The sequence below is a fragment of the Coffea arabica genome, chromosome 6c (assembly GCF_036785885.1).
Source record: "Coffea arabica cultivar ET-39 chromosome 6c, Coffea Arabica ET-39 HiFi, whole genome shotgun sequence".
NCBI lineage: Eukaryota > Viridiplantae > Streptophyta > Magnoliopsida > Gentianales > Rubiaceae > Coffea > Coffea arabica.
This window is the reverse complement of record NC_092320.1, coordinates 14,593,095-14,610,898: the sequence shown is the minus strand read 5'-3', so window position 1 is coordinate 14,610,898 and position 17,804 is coordinate 14,593,095. Positions and strand designations below refer to the sequence as shown.

Sequence of the window (17,804 nt, the reverse complement as noted above, 5' to 3'; positions counted from 1 at the left end):
ATTGCTGCATAATGTCATATCAAAACAAACATGAGAAAAGTTTTCCCATAAGATCATCATTGATTTGGAGATTTTTGGTCTATGACAAACACATACTACTAGACTAGTGGATAAGCTTGGCATTCCCACAGCCCAATTAATCAAGTGTAGCTACCAATCAGTGCCAAAAGTTAATATATACTGTCACCTTTTCTGTATGGTCCTAACTCCTAATCAACTACGACAATAATTAAGGCCAAACTTGACTTTTCTACTTTTTCTGCTTGATAATGGCTGCCCATTCTTCCCAAAAACAGCCAAAAGAAAATAAAAAGCAGTTGGTGTAGACAGTTCATCCCAACCAACATGCAACAGTTGATTTTATACTTGCTTTAATTCTTCTGGGGCTTTGGTCCTTTTTTTTTAGCTCATCCCGCTTAGATCGGATCTTTCTTCGTTTTCCTACCAACAAACCACCAAGAACAAAAGGAACAAATAAAAAATAGAGAAAAGAGAATGACAATTGTCCAGGCAGAATAACAAGAAAAGTCAGGGATTGTCTTCATTATTGACTCATTTTCATGGCCTGAAGCAATACTGGCTGTTTTTGAAGGTGATTTTTCTTTAAAGGGTTGGTTTTAATGGGCAATGTAACATCAAACGTGGCTGCAAAGTTTGCATTTTTCCCTCCAGACCCTCCAACATATGATGTTTACAAAGATGAAGATGGCAAGTATATTTGCAGCGGATTAACAGCTGATAAGAATGTAGATGTTCACGTATTGGAAACAAAAGTTGGTAATAAAATTGTGGCTACCTTCTGGAAACATCCTTTTGGGAGGTTTACGCTTTTGTATTCCCATGGTAATGCTGCTGATTTGGGCCAAATGCAAGAGCTTTTCATTGAGCTCAGAGCTCACCTTCGTGTTAATATCATGGGGTCCGTTTTTTCCTCTTGATCATTGTATTTGCCTTATCCAACATGCCTTCTTGTCTATGAGTTAGTTTAGAGTAATTGTTTTTGTGGGTATGATTCCTTTCTTTTCTGATGTCAGCTTTGGGTGCTATAAAGTTTTGATTTTGATGCATTTTCTTGGTTGTGTAAACTTTCTTCCTGATACATGTACACAGGTCCTCTCGAACGTGTTCATTTTACTGGGGAAATTACATTGGGACATTTCATTTTTCTACCTTGATTTCTGCTGAACTGAACTTCTACAAGTAGTTTGCTATATTTTGCTATTTTGGGTTAAAATTTTTTCAATTAGTGGGCCTGTGAGTTTTATATATTAGGTGACATTTGTGTTGGTGATTATAATCATCAGACAAGCCTAGCTTATATACTTGCAAGAATTTAGTTTCAAGACATTATTTGCACTGCTGTTTCTGCATTTAGTATGACAGTTTTATTTGTCTATTTCCGCAGTTCATTGAGGTTGTGGATTTTTTTTTTTTTTTGGCTTTAGCAATTGAAATTCTACTTGTTTTCCTCCATTTACTGCCAAAAGCTTTTTGAAAGTTATTTTGGTCTGATGCTCGGTTAAACATAGCTAAGTTAAATTTTGTGAATATCTTGTATCTTTTTTTTTTTTTTTTTTTTGGAAGCTATCCTATAGATTTTCAATCTAGCATCATTTCCTTTTACTAAGATGAAAGTTTTATACTAGTCCTCTTCCTCAAGTTACTGAATTTTCATTTCTTTCTATTATGGCAGCTATGATTATTCAGGATATGGAGCTTCCTCTGGTAAGGTGAGAAAACATGAGACTGTTTGTATTGAATCCCTGCCGTACAGAAACTATGTATTTTATTCCTAATAGTTGACCTTTGCTTGGGCAGCCATCTGAGTTCAACACATACTATGACATAGAGGCTGTATTCGATTGTTTGAAGAATGAATATGGAATAAAGCAGGAGGATATCATCTTATATGGCCAATCTGTTGGGAGTGGTCCAACACTACATTTGGCTTCTCGTCAGCATAGGTTGCGAGCGGTTGTTCTGCATAGTGCTATCCTTTCAGGAATTCGAGTATTGTACAACGTAAAGATGACATTTTGGTTTGACATATTCAAAGTAAGTATTCTCCTCTTGCAGTTATCATGTTTCTCCACTTTTCCCAAATTTACATTACTCTGTCTTTTAGTCAGTTTGATGCTGATGGTATTCACCCTTTGTTCTTTTGCTTTTCATTTGTTTTCTCGCAGAATATAGACAAGATAAGGAATGTCAGCTGCCCAGTCTTAGTTATACATGTAAGAAGTGCCTCCTCTTTTGTCTCTTCATTCCTTCTCTTAGATATAATTTGAGTGCATCAATTATTATGGATTGTTTGTTGCTCCCTTGCTGGTAAGTTGTAGCAAAATCTTCAGCAAATGTTGTGCAGAAATCAAATTGCCAAACCATATGTAATCTTACCTTTTTTTTAACAAACTAACAGAGTTTCTATAGTAAATAGTATGTCATGTCAATCAAGATTTGCATTCTCAAACTATTCTATTGCTGTCGTCGTTGTATAATCTTTTAGAGGAAAAGAGCTCATTGACAACATGGACTAAATTAGGATATGTGACAGATAGTACGTAATTAGTTTGGCTGATAAACATCTCTGCCTTGTGCAAAGTTAGCATGCAATAATCTTCTGGTAGATACAAAGCATTGCAATTACTTAGAAGAACTGAAACAGAGGTAGACTGCACTCCAGTGGTATTTCTATCTGTTTTACTCTGTACTTATTCAAAGTCAAGGAGCTCAAGAATTGTTCTTGGAACTTATATAGATATAATGTTGGATGAAGACCATTTGCATTTAGTGATTTGATTAGTAGTTGCCTGTGATTGTGGTTGGTTTCGATATAATCACATCACATGAAACTTATATTACTTTCTTGAGACATCTTTGAAGCATTGCTAATGTATTGGGCAAGAATACCAATATTTTGCACATTGTAACTGCAAATAGTGCTAACCTTGCTTTTTCTTATTAAAATTATTATCTTTATTAGATCACAAATACATCGATGCCCTGACAAAAGAAAAGGCTGTTTGTTAGGCTCTCAGTTTATAAATGCTTTTATGTTTTCTCTAGCTTAATATTGTATTTTGCATTGTTACAACACAATGATATATCCACTCATATGCTGCAGTACATACAAATGGAGAATCCATGTTGATAGAATCTTCAAAGTGGTTTATCGTGTTAATTGAATTCTACATGCAAAAACAATAAATGAAATGCTTGAGTTGGATGATTTAAATCTTTCACTTGCATTCTGCTCTCGTGGCTTTGCTTGCATGTTGTTAATGTGCTTCTTACGTGAAAAAAGCATCATACCATTTTTCAATTACTATTCCTTCCTACTTGCACTTTTGAGAAATGATCATAAATCTCTTTGACTGCGTGCTTGTTTGCCTGAGATTACAGTTGGAAATTATGCCAAGACTGTCATAGAGAATCCTTTAACAGAATGAATTTAGAAACTAGCTTTATGTTTTGTGTCAATGGTTGAATCTTTTCTTTCATGTACTTTGTTTCGTGTTTACTTATGGAAACCGTATACAAAAGCACAGTATAGGAAAAGGTTCAATGGAGTTGCTTACTACAGTATTGTGTTTCTGTGAGTTCGAAAAGTGCGGCAGGGGGGGGGGAGGTCTTTGGAGCATTCTGTACTTCAATTTCTGTTTCTTCCTTTTGAACGAGGAAGGGGTAGATTTAAAAATCTATCTTCTCTTCCTGTTGAAATTGAAGAAGAGTAATTGATTACAGATTCCCAAATTTTGGATAAAGAGCAGTAAACATAGGCTACATCTTCCTTTCTTGTACAGACCGTGCGGTTAGATTATATCCAAGCTGCAATAGTTGGTCCTAAGAATGTCGAGTGAGATTGCATCTCATCCCTAAATACTGGAGCTCAGGCAACTAAAGTTAACAGCTGGCTGTGGCTAAGATGATCTTAGATTTCACAGGTAGAGAGATGCTATATGAGCCTAAGGTGCATATCTTGCAGAATTTTTTTCTTTCTATCCTTTATGATACTCTATAATAGTTCCCTCTATATGTCCCCTGGTGCTTCAATCAAAATGGTTTTCCTGGTGAATGAGATGGTTTACTTTTTTTCCTTGTATTTGAAATCCTGGTCTCCTTTAGATTAGGGTGTTCAGCTTTTGCTCATAGTTCTGGGTAATTTGGGTTTGAGTGAAAGAACACAAATTAATTTGGGTTTGAGTCCATCCCTCAAAGTAAGCATCCTGAAAACAGGAAAAAAGCCTTGGTAGAGTTTTCTGGTATTCCATTGCCTACAAATTGGGAAATATAGTTCCCTTCTTTTAGGAGAATACTGATGTGAATTATACATAGGCGTTTTGTTAAGCTGGATTGCCTTTAGTTTTCAGAAAACTAATTCAAGGCACCTCAATACCTACTTATCATTTACTGTGAGTTTAAAGTACTTGTGTAATCTGGGAAAGGAAACTATTTGAAAAAAGAGGACAGGGAACAACTGTTTTTAAAGCAGGTAAAAACTGGAAACAAAGAGCAAGGATCTCTTTGTTCCTTTTAACATGTAATGCCAATAGTACGACATTGTGAAAGAGCATTTCAAGGTATGCTTGCAGCAAAAGAAAGCATATGGAGAGCAAAGTCTTCTAGTCTGGTAAGAAAAATCAGTGCTATGAAGTTAACAGAACCTCTTGGGATATTTACTCAAACAAACATTTACATTTTATTTAAAAATGTCATTAGCCATAATAGGTTTCCGAAAGTATAGAAGTAAACTACTTAGAGTCTGACATCAGCTATCAGGAACCCAAACATATGTTTGTTCTTGCCTTCACAAAAATTCATCTAACTCTCAGTCTACTCAACCTTGGGATGATGCTCCTGAGTCCTGACAGTCAGAGCACTAGCAGCATAACTTGTAGGCACCTCCGGCTTTGATAGAGTCTTTGCATGTCCAAATTCCAGAGTCTTTGCCAGAGTCTTTGACAGAGTCTTTGCCGAGTCTTTGCATGTCCAAATTCCAGCAGCCTTCCATTTTACACATACCTGCCACAGAAAATTTGAATAGATATTTTCTATGCAGACTGATCTCCATCTTCTTAATCCGCTTTCACCGACTTGCACCATTATGGGCATTAGATTTCCCATCAATGGTCACCTTCCTAATTCTCTTAATCATGTTGAATAGCCGGAAAATTCATTGCAGGCATGAGGGGTTGAAGGATGGAGCTGTAAAAATCCCAGACTTCCTTTGTAGACATAGGGAAATTGTTGTGTAAAGAGAGGCAACATGCAGTATGTGTTCTTTGTTTTTGGGAAAATAAGAGAAGTAAAGGGAAGGAGAAAAATATTTAGAGATAGGAAGTCGACTTCTGTGTTTCTGAAGTACATTAATATTAACAACATTTTCTTAAGTTCCAAATAAAAAACGAAATATTTGAGTATCCCAGAACCTAATTCTAGAAAGAGCTGCATGACTAATAAAGAGAGTCACTACTTTAACCCAAAGCCAGATGTCAGCAAAGGAATACAATGCATGGGATGGAAGGCCTTTCTTAGGCCATGATTAGTTTGTTTAACATTTCCAATCAAGAACTTTGACCAAAAGGATCAGATTGTCACAATGCCATCATGTTTCCTTGACTGCAGAATCGCTAACCAGTTGCCATATCTAGCTTCTGATTAAATCCTTATTTCATGTTTGACATGGGTCATTCAACAGTTCTCCAAGGAAATATTCTGGGATGAAAAGGCTGTTTTTTTATCCCAATAGAGAATGACGCAAAAGGCACGTTGTGATTCTGAAAGTTTATTCATCAGAACTCCAGAACAAAGATTTATCCTTTTTGCTTTTTTTTTTTCCTTTGTCAGTGTCTTAGAAGGAAATTAATGCCGTTACCAACTCCTTAAGGATTTCAACATCATGAATCCATCTTTCTAAGCTTTGTCACAGTTTATTTTGCAATTTGATGTAAACTTAAGAGGTCTTTTTTCTTAAATTGCCTACCTACCACTGACTTTCTTTATTAGCTAGTAGAATTTATATCCCTTGCTTCTTCACTAGTAAATGCTATTTCTTCTCTATTAAGGACATCCTGTGCCTTCTTCAAATAAGCCGGGTAGCTTCTCTATTTATTCTTCTGAATTTGTGTAAATTGTCAGTCATTGGCACCACTAACTGCCATTTACCTGGCATGCACATATGGTCATTCTTAGCTGAATAGGCAAAAATGAGAGTTAAATTTGGCTGCAAGTATCATTCCAGTTTTTTTCATATCATTTGTTTCGAAAGATGACTGATATCCAGATATATTAGCACATTATTTCTGGACAAGGAAAAAGTTAAGCTTGTCATTATATTTTCTGGATTGTTTGGTTTGCGAAATTTCTCTGTTCTTATATTTCTTTGATAAGCAAGTGATCTCAATCAGTAGGTATCCTTCTTAAACCTAGTGTAGGTATCCTTCTTAAACAATGGCTTGCTATACAAGTTAAGCGTTGTGCAGAAACTCTCAAAAAGAAAGTAAAACTTTTATATGGACAGTGATGCGTTTTACATTCTTTGATTAGACTGTTGTTCTGCTGATTTTCAACGAGATACCTATTACTAAGTGGAATATTGCTGCAATTTCTCAAATGTTGATCTTTGATCTTGTTGCTATCAAGCGTCTTGGATTACATTACTTCCTCTAACCATTTTACTAGCACTAGAATTATTTTATATATCAATATGATAGCAAACTCCTATTTCTTAATCAGATTTAGCTTCTTTGGTACGAGTGTTTTCCATGATTTCGATTTACAGTTCTGCTTCTTTGACTACCTTCTTTGTGTTTGTTGGTCAAATATTTTCAGGGCACAAGCGATGACATTGTTGACTGGTCCCATGGCAAGAGATTGTGGGAACTATCCAGAGAAAAATATGATCCATTATGGGTCCAAGGAGGAGGTCATTGTAACCTTGAGACTTTCCCTGAATACATTAAGCACCTGCGCAAGTTCATGAAAGCGATGGAAAAACACTCATTTTCAAAACGAAGCAAGGCTAACCTGGCTCCAACTTCAAGTATAACTGAAGGAAAATATAAATGCTTGAGACTTGCTAGAAAATAAATGAAGCAATTTCAACATGTGAAAAGTACTGCTCAGACATAGCTCTTTGTTGCCTCATGAGCCACCATGGGAAAAAAGGTGGGATTACTTGCTTCTGTTTAGTCGAGTAGCAGTTTATTCAGCAATATTAAGCAGTGTGTTGTGATCCGTGTTGGGCAGCTGAGCGTCCAGACTGTTGCATCCGGATCTTGCTCGCTTAAAAGATTGTTATGGAGGAGAGAGCTGCAGGTGACCTTTATTTGATGTGGCAATGTTTCCAATTGACAAAGTTTGAGTTGTTCTGATCTCATGTACACGAGGAATGTCTAGGCTAGACAAAGACTGCTCTTGCTAATAGAAAAGGGAATGCAAATATCGCTCATTTTTTTGTATCTGTTTAGTTTGTTGATTCTGTATTTTTCTTCTTTTCTTGATGTGCTAGATTCAGAGTACCATATCCCTTCCCATTTGATTCCTCAACACATATGATCATGCAATATTCCTTCTGCTTTCTGGTTGCAGAAATATAGAAAGCATAACAAATGAGATGCAAACTCACGAGTAAACATGCCTAATTAAGATTATTTTCTCATCAAGACTGCAACCATTCTCCTTTCTTGACCCTCTTACCAGGAAAAATAGAACACTAGAGCACAGCTTGGGGAGATACCCATTATACATATGTCTGCATTTCTCTTCTGATCCTCCTTTATTTCTTTGTCCATAAAATCTTAAACCATCTTTGATTATCGTACAGGGCTAAAAGTGCAAAGCTTTCATGTTTAGTTGTAATTCTAATCCAGTATACATACAAGGTTTGATCATAGTTAACTATGACAAAAACTCAATCAAGTTGAGGGAGAAAGCCAACCTACACAACTAAAAAATTCAGTTTTCCGGATTCTAAGGGATTTATCCTCTTTTTTATTCTACAGGTTATTAAATAGGACCCTGTTATGCCATGACTTAGAATATGCAACTGCATGTGCTTAAGATTTAGATGACGTCTCTTTGTGTATCATTAATTAATTTCCTATGCTTAATTAGAGATTTTTATGTAAATTCTGGGTAAAGTGTCATTTAGCTTAGTTTGACTGCCCCCTTTTCCGATTGATGACTCCGGATGGAACAAATACAACAGACTCCAGAGTCAGTTTCGTCAATCCAAAGAATATATTTAAGCCTTTTATTGTCAAGTTCGAGGCCTCATGATTTAAAGGTTTTGGGTTCAATTTCTTTCCCGTTTTCTACTTATTAAATCCTATCCCTCGCCTGTCATAATAATAATAATAATAATGTCCTCAGGAATTAAAGTAATATAGTGATACTAAAATCATCTATGTAGTTCTAGGATCAACTATAGATTCGGGCAGCAGTAAAATTTTTTTAAAAAAATTAATGGAAGGAAAGCCATTATCAGATATAAGGAGGTTAATATGCTTTAGATTGTCAATACTTCGTCTCATTTTCAAGTCACAAGACTGGATTGCCTAACCAGTCAAATACTTCCTCCACTTTTTTGTTTTGGCTGTTTCTTGTAAAGCTTAATCTCCAGATTTACGGGATTAGTCTCCCAAAGCAGGGAAAGGCTCTTGAAGTCCACAATCACATGTTAACATTTGCATTAAAATAGAAGCTATAAGTTAAAAGTTGACTAATTTAAGACACTTGTAGGATATCAAAGAAAATTGTGCTTTCTGATTTCGAAGTTCGAAATGTACATAATCCCTTTTCATAACAGTGTGTTTATCCAACTAACAATCACTGCTAAAGAAAAAAAAATTTGAAAAATACAATAATGTTAGTCACAGCTTCTTCTGTCATGATTAATGGGAAAGAGCCTGTAGTATGAGAGGGTTCACTGCACTGAGAACCAACTATTCCTTCATTTGATTCGTCCAATGATCCCTAGAGATGAGATTGCAGTTTCCCGGATGAGAAGGTGGGATTAGCATAAAAAGTTAAATATTTGGTCTTCTCCAATGCAAAATTTCTTCTTCTATTTAATGAGTTTGACATGGTCAGCTCCATTGGAAAGAACTAAAAGCCAGTGACTAGATTACACCCGTTACTTCCAATGAGGTATAATCTTTGGATTCTTCAACCTTGGATGTCTTGTATCCTCTTCCTTGTAATTTAACATGGGATAAAACCTTGTATTCAGCATCATTGAATCCTTCCCCCTATTTCATGTAGAAACTACAAGTTGCCACCTAACCAAGACCTTGAACTTAATAAAAAACCAAGAAACATATACATACATATATATATATATACCTTGACTGAACAGGTAGAAGATTCCAAGAATTCTACTGCATGCTAGAAGGAATCTCGCGCAATGCTAGTATGGGAGGAGAATTGTAGTAGACCTGATGACGTGAAAGCCATGATGCCTCTTTTTGTCCTCTGCTGCTTGAAAGCTTGTGCTTGAGTTTGTCTGAATCTACTGCAACTAAAGTTTAGGGTGTTAATTTGTCACATTTCCTCTTGGCTTTTATCCAACAAAATCCCTGTCTCTGTTAACATTTCATTTTCAAACGAACATGTCAAAGGTGGATATGGACATTAGGTTAAGTCAAAATATCCCATAACTTATCATTACACCATCTTTCCCTTTTTCATTTTTCAAAATTTTGATGTATCCTATGTGCGAAAATGTGACTTGTCAATTGCTGGCACAGAGAATTTATCTAGAATCCAAATTTTGCTAAGTGCCACAGGATGACATATTAAAGAGCAATTTCCCACGTCAACTCATAAGGTTAGTGGTATAATACTCAATATGGTTTCCCCTCAAACCACTAAATGAGACATATCCACCAGAATGGGTGAAAAATATCCTCTAAATAGGGTTGAAACATGAAAGAAGTTATGAGGAACTCAAGCTCAAGATCCATTTTCTTCTAAACAAGCAAAACCTTCAAGTTACTTGAAAGACGAACTGTATTAGAGTTCTGCTTGGTTAGTAAACAGCACAAGTACGCTAACTGAAACTGATGAAAACCACACCAAGTCGCTCAATCCACTTGTGTTCATCAGACCTAAATAACCAAGTCTTTTCGTTTTCTTTGTCTTTCCATTTTTTTCTTCTTCTTCTTCTTTTTTTTTTTTTTTTTTTTTGGTGTCATTTTTAACATTATCCTAAAATGGTTAGTATCTTGAAAGAGACAACGATACTAGACAATAAAATCATGTGGTAACTTCAGGAACAGGTACTATTTCTGCAGGGTCTGAAGTAGACAACAAAACGAGTAATGGATTCCAAATTGGCACATACATACATACATACGTACGTACATATATATTTATGGCTGGAGGGTTTATGGTAGCCGTGCTTAATATACTTAGCGCTATACCCTCCTTTCACTAGTCTCATAAAATTAAGGTTCTAAAAGACAAAATCAACATGAAGCATCATTTACTCCGCCCCCACCACAAAAACCAAAAGAGAAGGAGCAAGTTTAATAACTAAAGAAACAACAGAAAAGGAGAGCAAAGAAGAAGAGGACCAGGGTATTGCATTGGCAGAGAATATAATCTGATCTTTAAGATCTTGAATGAGATTCATGCTCTGAACTAAATACAAGTCAGAATGTTGCATCCTGGTCATGTGAAGAGTGTCAATTAAATCGCCAGCTTGTTTTCAGAGAGCCAGTAAGGCTTCTTGGGACAGTGGATATTATAAGAAACTTCTAATATAAGTGGCAGTTGAATATAAATTGGTTGCCTTCGTATATCACGCACTAGAAATTTGTAATCAATTGATGTATAGCTACTCAATTTGGAGCAGCCATTTGTGCAATCAAATTATTGTATGCTATTTTAGGAAGATCGATTTATCTTACACACAGGATGAGCATAGAATTCGTTACACAACTGTAACATTTTCTATATATAAGTGAAAAGTTTTAAATCAAGAACTTTCTGTTTATAATTTCTCCCACCTTACTATCCAACTCAGCCCTTGTCGACTGTATGATAAAATCAATGTTACATAATCATTCATTGAATGTATGTTAGGAGTATAAGACATATAATAAACATAAGGACTCGTTGGTCCAAAGAAAACTTTGGATTGAAAGTACGTGTATAAAGAATTGAAATTAAAAAAAAAAAAAAAAACTTGTAAGTGGTTAGTGAAATCAATCTAGACATACACATAAAAGTAAGAAAACACATGTTGGTGTTAAACAATTAGTCTTGTATGAACCTCAGGCACTCTTTTTTATGCTATCCAGATCAGCCACCCAAATTTGTCATTGACGATGTACAACTTTAGCCGACTAAAGAGATTTAGATCTTGTTATAAAGATGGATGGATGGATGGGTAACAGAATAATGCTGATTAGTAAACGCCAACGGAGAAAACAATGTTGTAAAACTTCTCCCATCAAGCTGAGTGGGATGCAAATTGACCCTTTGCTGTCAATTAAACAAGATTAAAAAAAAGGTTATTAATTAGGTCCCTTAAGATTAATTAATTAGGTTTTGCTTAATTCATGATCCCCACGTAGTACTGTCCAACAAGTAGCTTTCATTGCATCATTATGCGTAGCTTCTTGACGCACATACTGCAGGTCCGTTTGGCATTGAGCATATTTTGTAGACAAGCAGTAGGATAGGACCTTGCAGTGTACGTTATACCCTGGCTTGTTTTCACAGTTTCCAAACAAAGATAATGGGATCATGCGGCTCCCTTCCTCTATAGTGGGAATTTAACCTTACTTAAGATATATAGTCTTTGACTAATGGTTGTGCTTAAAACTCAAATGGCCGGGGCAGCAGATTTTGGGTTCTGCGGAAGAAGAATAAGCGATAATTTGTGGGGCAAATGGTGATTGATGAATCCTTGAAGAATATCTGCATGCTAAAGGGGAAGAGATCAGAGATGGTATGTGGTGATCTTTAATTCTACCAAAGTCATAGTGGATTGAAAAGAAGCACACTTTTAGCTTTCGAGGGATGAACAATACAATACATGCACAGAAGTTGATTGGATCGCTTTGCCCCTATAATTAATAGTATGTTTGATTAGTTGAAGCATTAAAGTTTCGGATCGATAATTCATTGAATTGGGGGATCTATTGCTAATGGATTAAATAATTCTCCACATAAAACAAGCTTTGATCATTATTCTAATCATGCAAGGATGAACCAATTAAGGTTTTCTTTTTCTCGCTTGGAATAAAAAGGGGGGGGGGGGGGGGGTTGACATGATGTCACTTTTGAAAGCATGATGATTGTTCTTCCACTATGGATTAGCTCCAAAGTTATCCAATTCAGTTATTAGCTTCACTAAGATGATCGATCGAGTGGGACTCCATTAGAATTAACTGCATCACGTTTCTACCCTCCCAAAAAAAAAAAAAAGAATTTTTTCTACATTTTATTCGTTATATTTACTTTTAACTTTTACCTCTATCCCAAAAAGCATAAGACTGCTGCCCTTTTCTTTTCTACTCCTCCAGTTCTCATTATTGGCTTTTACCAGCTGAGGAAATTTGTTCTGGGAAGTGTGAACTTTATTCTTTCACAGATTGGGGAATACGACAATAAATAGCCAACTGCTAGAAGAATCTTGCCTGCTTCATCTGAACGGATGCATTTATCATTTTTCTTTTTTTTCTTTTTTTTTGTTGAGAAGGAAGGAAGGTGAAATATAATTGTATCCGCATTTTGACTTTTGAAGTCATTTGTGTAATCTACATATTATACTTCAAAAGTGCTACTTAACCAAAAAAAGAAGTTACGTAAATGTCAAGTAAATACATGCTAAGGGATTATATCATTTTTTTTTTTTTTTTGGTTTACAAAAAAGGAAGAGAAAACAAGGAAAGAAAAAATAGAAATGGTTGCGACGGTGTTGTGCTCAATGAAAAAGATTTTTTTTTTTTTTTTTTCCAAAACAACTTGGATAGATAAGTGAGTATGAACACTAAAAATCATGAGTCATCTTTAATACTCCAAGGAAAACTTCTTGACCTAATAAAAGATTGAAAACACAGATAAAGGCAAAATATAAGATAGGAACTCAAAATGATTTTGAGCAATACCACTTTGATAGCAGCTTAATCTATTACTTTAACTTAAGATCTGAATTCTTTTTTGTATTTTATTGTGCGATTTCAAAATTAAGTTGTTCGCCCACTGTATATGTTTTTTTTACCCCAAAGAATCGCCAATATTAATTAGGTTGGACTACTTACACATTAGAGTAATCTTTCTTTTCATTAGCTTTGGTGTTTTTTTATTTTTGTCTTTTAAGTCTCTTACAAAAAATTTTCAGGACTTGCACCAAATAAGAAAGAAGCAATTTTAAAATCCAAAGCATTAATTATCTTCCATTGTTGTTTCCTATAATTTCAATTAAAAAATATTATAATTTATTAAATTTTAAAAGTTTAGATAAGCTCAACTCCGATCACCACCACGAATCAGAACGTACCCTCGAAACCATACTTGTTACAAATTGCCTACTTATGGACAGAGGTCTTAATTTTTTTATTGCGAGGAAGTGAGCCATCCTTATTTACATAATCAACTTGTGTTGGAGTTATGATTGATCCTCTACGAGGATGCACACGGTGCAAGATGTACACGCCCCACAATACCCTCATTGCAGTTCGATTTTGAGAGAGTTCCCCACCACAATGTGGATCCCACGTGGCCCCACACTGGCCAATGTCATTTTGTCCTGATTCCCAAGATGGGACCCACGTCATCTGACTACCTGCGACTAATGTGTCTTTATCGAACAAAAGGCTGCGTTTTTTCCCTAAGAATCTCGAAGTGGGACCCGTTACCGGTTCAGTTCAGCCTATGACTCACTGAAACGTGGCAATATCAAATTTCCTTTGCAGGATGGGGACTTGCAGTTTGTACTTTTGGTACTTGCGTTTGTACCCAACCACTGAACTGAAATGAAACAAAACAACGGCGAGTTGGTGACCGTGAAATTTCTGCTGCCAGGCTTGTCCAAAGCAAAGTTGACATCCCCCATCAGAACCAGATTAAACCTGATTTTCTCCTTGAATTAGTGGAAATTTATATCCCATCGGATTGCCTTTTTTTTTTTTTAGAAATTTTTGTTAAAAAAAATGTATTATAGTAAACTTTGATACGTGAAAGGTAAAAGGTTGATTGAAAAAATGTGTTAACGAAAAACGAAAAAAATTTTCTATAAAAAATCAATGCAATGATGATGTGTGCATGGAACTTTAATGCATTCTTACCGGTGATCAATCTTTTGATGAATTTATAATTATAAATCTTGAATTGGGATTGTGTCCAAAATTTTAAATTTCTTCGGTGGAACTCGACGGGAAGAAAGTTTGCAGGTGCATATATGTTCTAACATCTCCTCTTGGTCCCTAGGTTGATGCAAAAAGCAGTACTCGTGCCTTTCAAATTTTGCAATTGTAGCCAAAAGGGCCAAAACTCTAAACTACGAGGAAAATAGCTAGCCATGATTGGCTTGGCTCAGTTTGCTTCATAAATTGACATAAAAAAACTACAAACACATAGATGAAATCAAAGCGTGTTATTTTCAAGACCAAAACTAAAATACAAGCCTTGTTCGAGGACACGGGGCAAACGGTTGTTAGGAAAACTGTTCGGGTCAGTTTTGTTCAAATGCATAAGATATAATTCGCTTTGCATACGGTGTAACTCACTTTCAATAACGTGTAATTTTAAAATAAAATTTTGTGAACCCGCACATGATATGAAAAACGATGTATATAATCAATTTGGGTCTTAATTTTTTTTGACCAAATCTCCTCTTCCTACAACCCTTCGTGCCTCTCTGCCCTTGTTCAAGAGAATGTATAGGATACTATGTAGTAGTTTTTTAAATCTCCAAGATTTGATGAGTAGAAAGTCGATAAAGCTTTGAACCAAGTTAATTTGCGTTGTTTGATAGTCCAAGTATTCTTCCATATTCAACTTGCATTGTTATTGACAAGTATAAGAAGGATAAAGAAAATGACATAGTAGCCAGGCAATACTTGGAGCTTGAATCAATTTTGCTAGAGAAGAATATAGACTATTCCAACAAAACTTTTGTCTTATTTATGGAGTAATTTTTTGTGAAAAGAATTGTTTGCAATCCAACACAATTTGCCTTTAATCATCAATTTAGCTTTTTTAGTTGCCTAATTTTCATATGCAAATACAAGAAATTTCTGATTTTCGGCTTTGATTCTAGTATGAAAGACAATGTAGAAAAAATTCTCTGCTTCTGTTTTTCCTTCACACATTCCAGATCCAAACAGGACTGTAGAAAGAAGAAACCATGTGAATGCGTAACATATTTTTGGATATGACCTCACCTAAACACTTCCATATAAGGAAAGCAACAAATAATTGATGGAGTAATTCAGAATGGACGGAGCAAAAATTTGACGAGGGAATTGTGTGGATAAATGTAGTAATGACTAACAAGTAACAACTAATGGCACCTGTTCTTGTCCATTGCTCCTTGCTAGATCCACGAGGAAAGATCATCCTCCCATGAGGAAAGTCATTTTCAAAGGCCAAACAAGGATAGGCAAATGGAAGAGCGTGGAGGGCTCAACTCTTATAGCTAGTTTGGGGATTTAGATTCCCACGGAATCGAAAAGAAAGGTGGATTTTCCTATGTTTGGGATTTTCAAGTGAGATGGAAAAGAAAAGAAACGAACGGATCTTGAAGGATGCCAAGAGCTACTACAATGCAAAATTTTTTCTAACCAAAACGGTTGGAAAGCGAAGGAAAACTGATGGAAGCTTACAAAACTTTTTCAAATTGCCCATTTTATCCTCACAAAATTATTGAATGAAATTTTATTGATATATATATATATCCAAAATCATTCAATTTCTTTCCAAAACTCCCAACAATATTAGAATTACTTCTCTTCTCTTCTTTTCTCTGATAATTTAAGTTTCTCATCCTTTCCTTTCTGTCCTAAACTCACAAACTAGCTATTAGAATTCTTTCGCATTGTCAGATTCAATATATGAACTTTAAGTCTAGCAATTGAGGGTGAGAACGGCATAGGGAGAAAATTGAGAGGGTAAAAATAAAAATAAAAAAAAATAAAGAAGAATAGACGAGTGGAAGAGGTATGATGTAAACAAGTATATTTCTAGTGAATGTAATTATGTTTTGGTAAAGATGTTAATCATTTCAACACAAAATTAATTAGCAATGAGTGAAATGATATAATTGATTTATATAGGAGAGATTGTTTAAGAAACAAATGAACATAATAAATACTTGTATGAATAAATTCAATGTATTGTATATAAATTCATGTACTTTGATTCATGCATCATATGAGTCTATGATAAAAAAAATATATATGAATCTATCTTTACATTCAAGAATCCCCGTATACATGAATAAATATACATTTATCACAATGCATGTACGTCTTAAAATCATTTGATTCACAATACAACACATGTATGTACATCTTAGAATCACTAAATACAATTTTTGAAAATTTCCAACAACAAATGTCATCCTAGCTAATACCTCCTCACATTTGGCTGTTAATTAACAAGAGCCTCCCATCAAAATTCAAAATTAATTAGAAACGAGTTGAGTGGCCCAAGCATATATTTTAAACTTGTTTATGAACTTTTCAACTACTCCTTTGTCATTAGTTAAATTTCCTACAAGATGGCAACCACGAGCTCAAATTGAAGATGCTAGACTTGTTTCTGTTTTCAAAACTAGGAAAGGAAGCAAGATCAAACCCTCATTTTGAAAAAAACGAATGGAACCCAAATGTGCCTAGTTTGATAGTCCAAAATTTCCATATTTAACTTGCATTGTTAAAGTCCTTGAAAGAAAGAACCCTTATGCACAAAGATTTGTTTGACCTGTGTTTGTTTATTTAAAAGGTGTAAGTGAAATCAGGAACAAGAAAAAGTGTTGAAATGCCAGGAGGAAAATAAATATGACTATATGAGTGTGTAGGTTTAGATAGTAAATTGGATGTTTTTTAGACATGCAAACCAAAATATATTGGCTACCTTAATTCTAACCTTGAAGAATTTCAGTCAACAATTTCTTAGATCCCGAGGAAAAGAACTAGATTGATTCAAAATATATGAAGTACATTCTATAGGTGGATTAGGAGAGTACCATTAGAGTGGAAATAATAGATAACTACACAGTTACACAGATTTTTACTTAGTTGGATTGATCCAAAGGTTTGATACCATTGCCACAAAAAAAGGTCTAGTAACGATTAAGAAACGATTTTTTTCCAAATTGATTTTCTCTTCTCTAACTTCCTTTGAGATTAAATGCGACAATGAATACTAGAAACTAGAATCTCGTGTTTCCTAAATCAAGCATGACTAACATATTGGTGGTTTTAATAGGAAAAGATTTTTTGCACATAGTTACTTAATTAGATTTAACTATATATTCTCTAATTTTTCACTTCTTTGTAGCAAAAATTAAGGTCTAATTCACGAAGGGAAAAGGAAAATTGAAGAAGAAAGGCTGGTTAAAAGAATCTTTTAGGTATTGCCATTGTTAATTTCCATAGAGAAATGCAAAATACAATTTTGCATTTGCTGGCCATTGACCTACAGTGCTCCTATACATGTTCTCTCTCTCTCTCCCTCTCTCTTTTTTTAAAAAATAATAATAATTGATCTTCCTACTATACACACATTTCTCTTACACTTTTTCTTCCTCTTCTTTAGTTTCCATATAATTTGTTTCATTTCTTTGA

General features: G+C 34.9%; 1 protein-coding gene across 4 annotated transcripts; it reads left to right on the top strand.

Moving 5' to 3' along the window:
- The first annotated feature begins 284 nt into the window (after positions 1 to 284).
- Positions 285 to 7,535, top strand: LOC113691916 (uncharacterized). 4 transcript variants are annotated; one of them, XR_003448820.2, is made up of 6 exons: positions 295 to 919; positions 1,694 to 1,730; positions 1,819 to 2,055; positions 2,187 to 2,234; positions 6,832 to 7,167; positions 7,249 to 7,535. XR_003448820.2 is itself a non-coding variant. In XM_072053057.1 (5 exons), the coding sequence occupies exons 1-5, from the start codon at positions 621 to 623 to the stop codon at positions 7,087 to 7,089; spliced, it is 723 nt and encodes a 240-aa protein (XP_071909158.1). In that variant the 5' UTR covers positions 285 to 620; the 3' UTR covers positions 7,090 to 7,535. The 4 variants fall into 4 exon arrangements, 3 of the variants coding, with proteins under 3 accessions (XP_071909158.1, XP_071909157.1, XP_027066044.1); XM_072053057.1 differs by having other exon boundaries at positions 285 to 843; positions 1,694 to 1,725; positions 1,894 to 2,055; positions 6,832 to 7,535; XM_072053056.1 differs by having other exon boundaries at positions 285 to 843; positions 1,694 to 1,725; positions 1,891 to 2,055; positions 6,832 to 7,535.
- Positions 7,536 to 17,804: the final 10,269 nt, after the last annotated feature.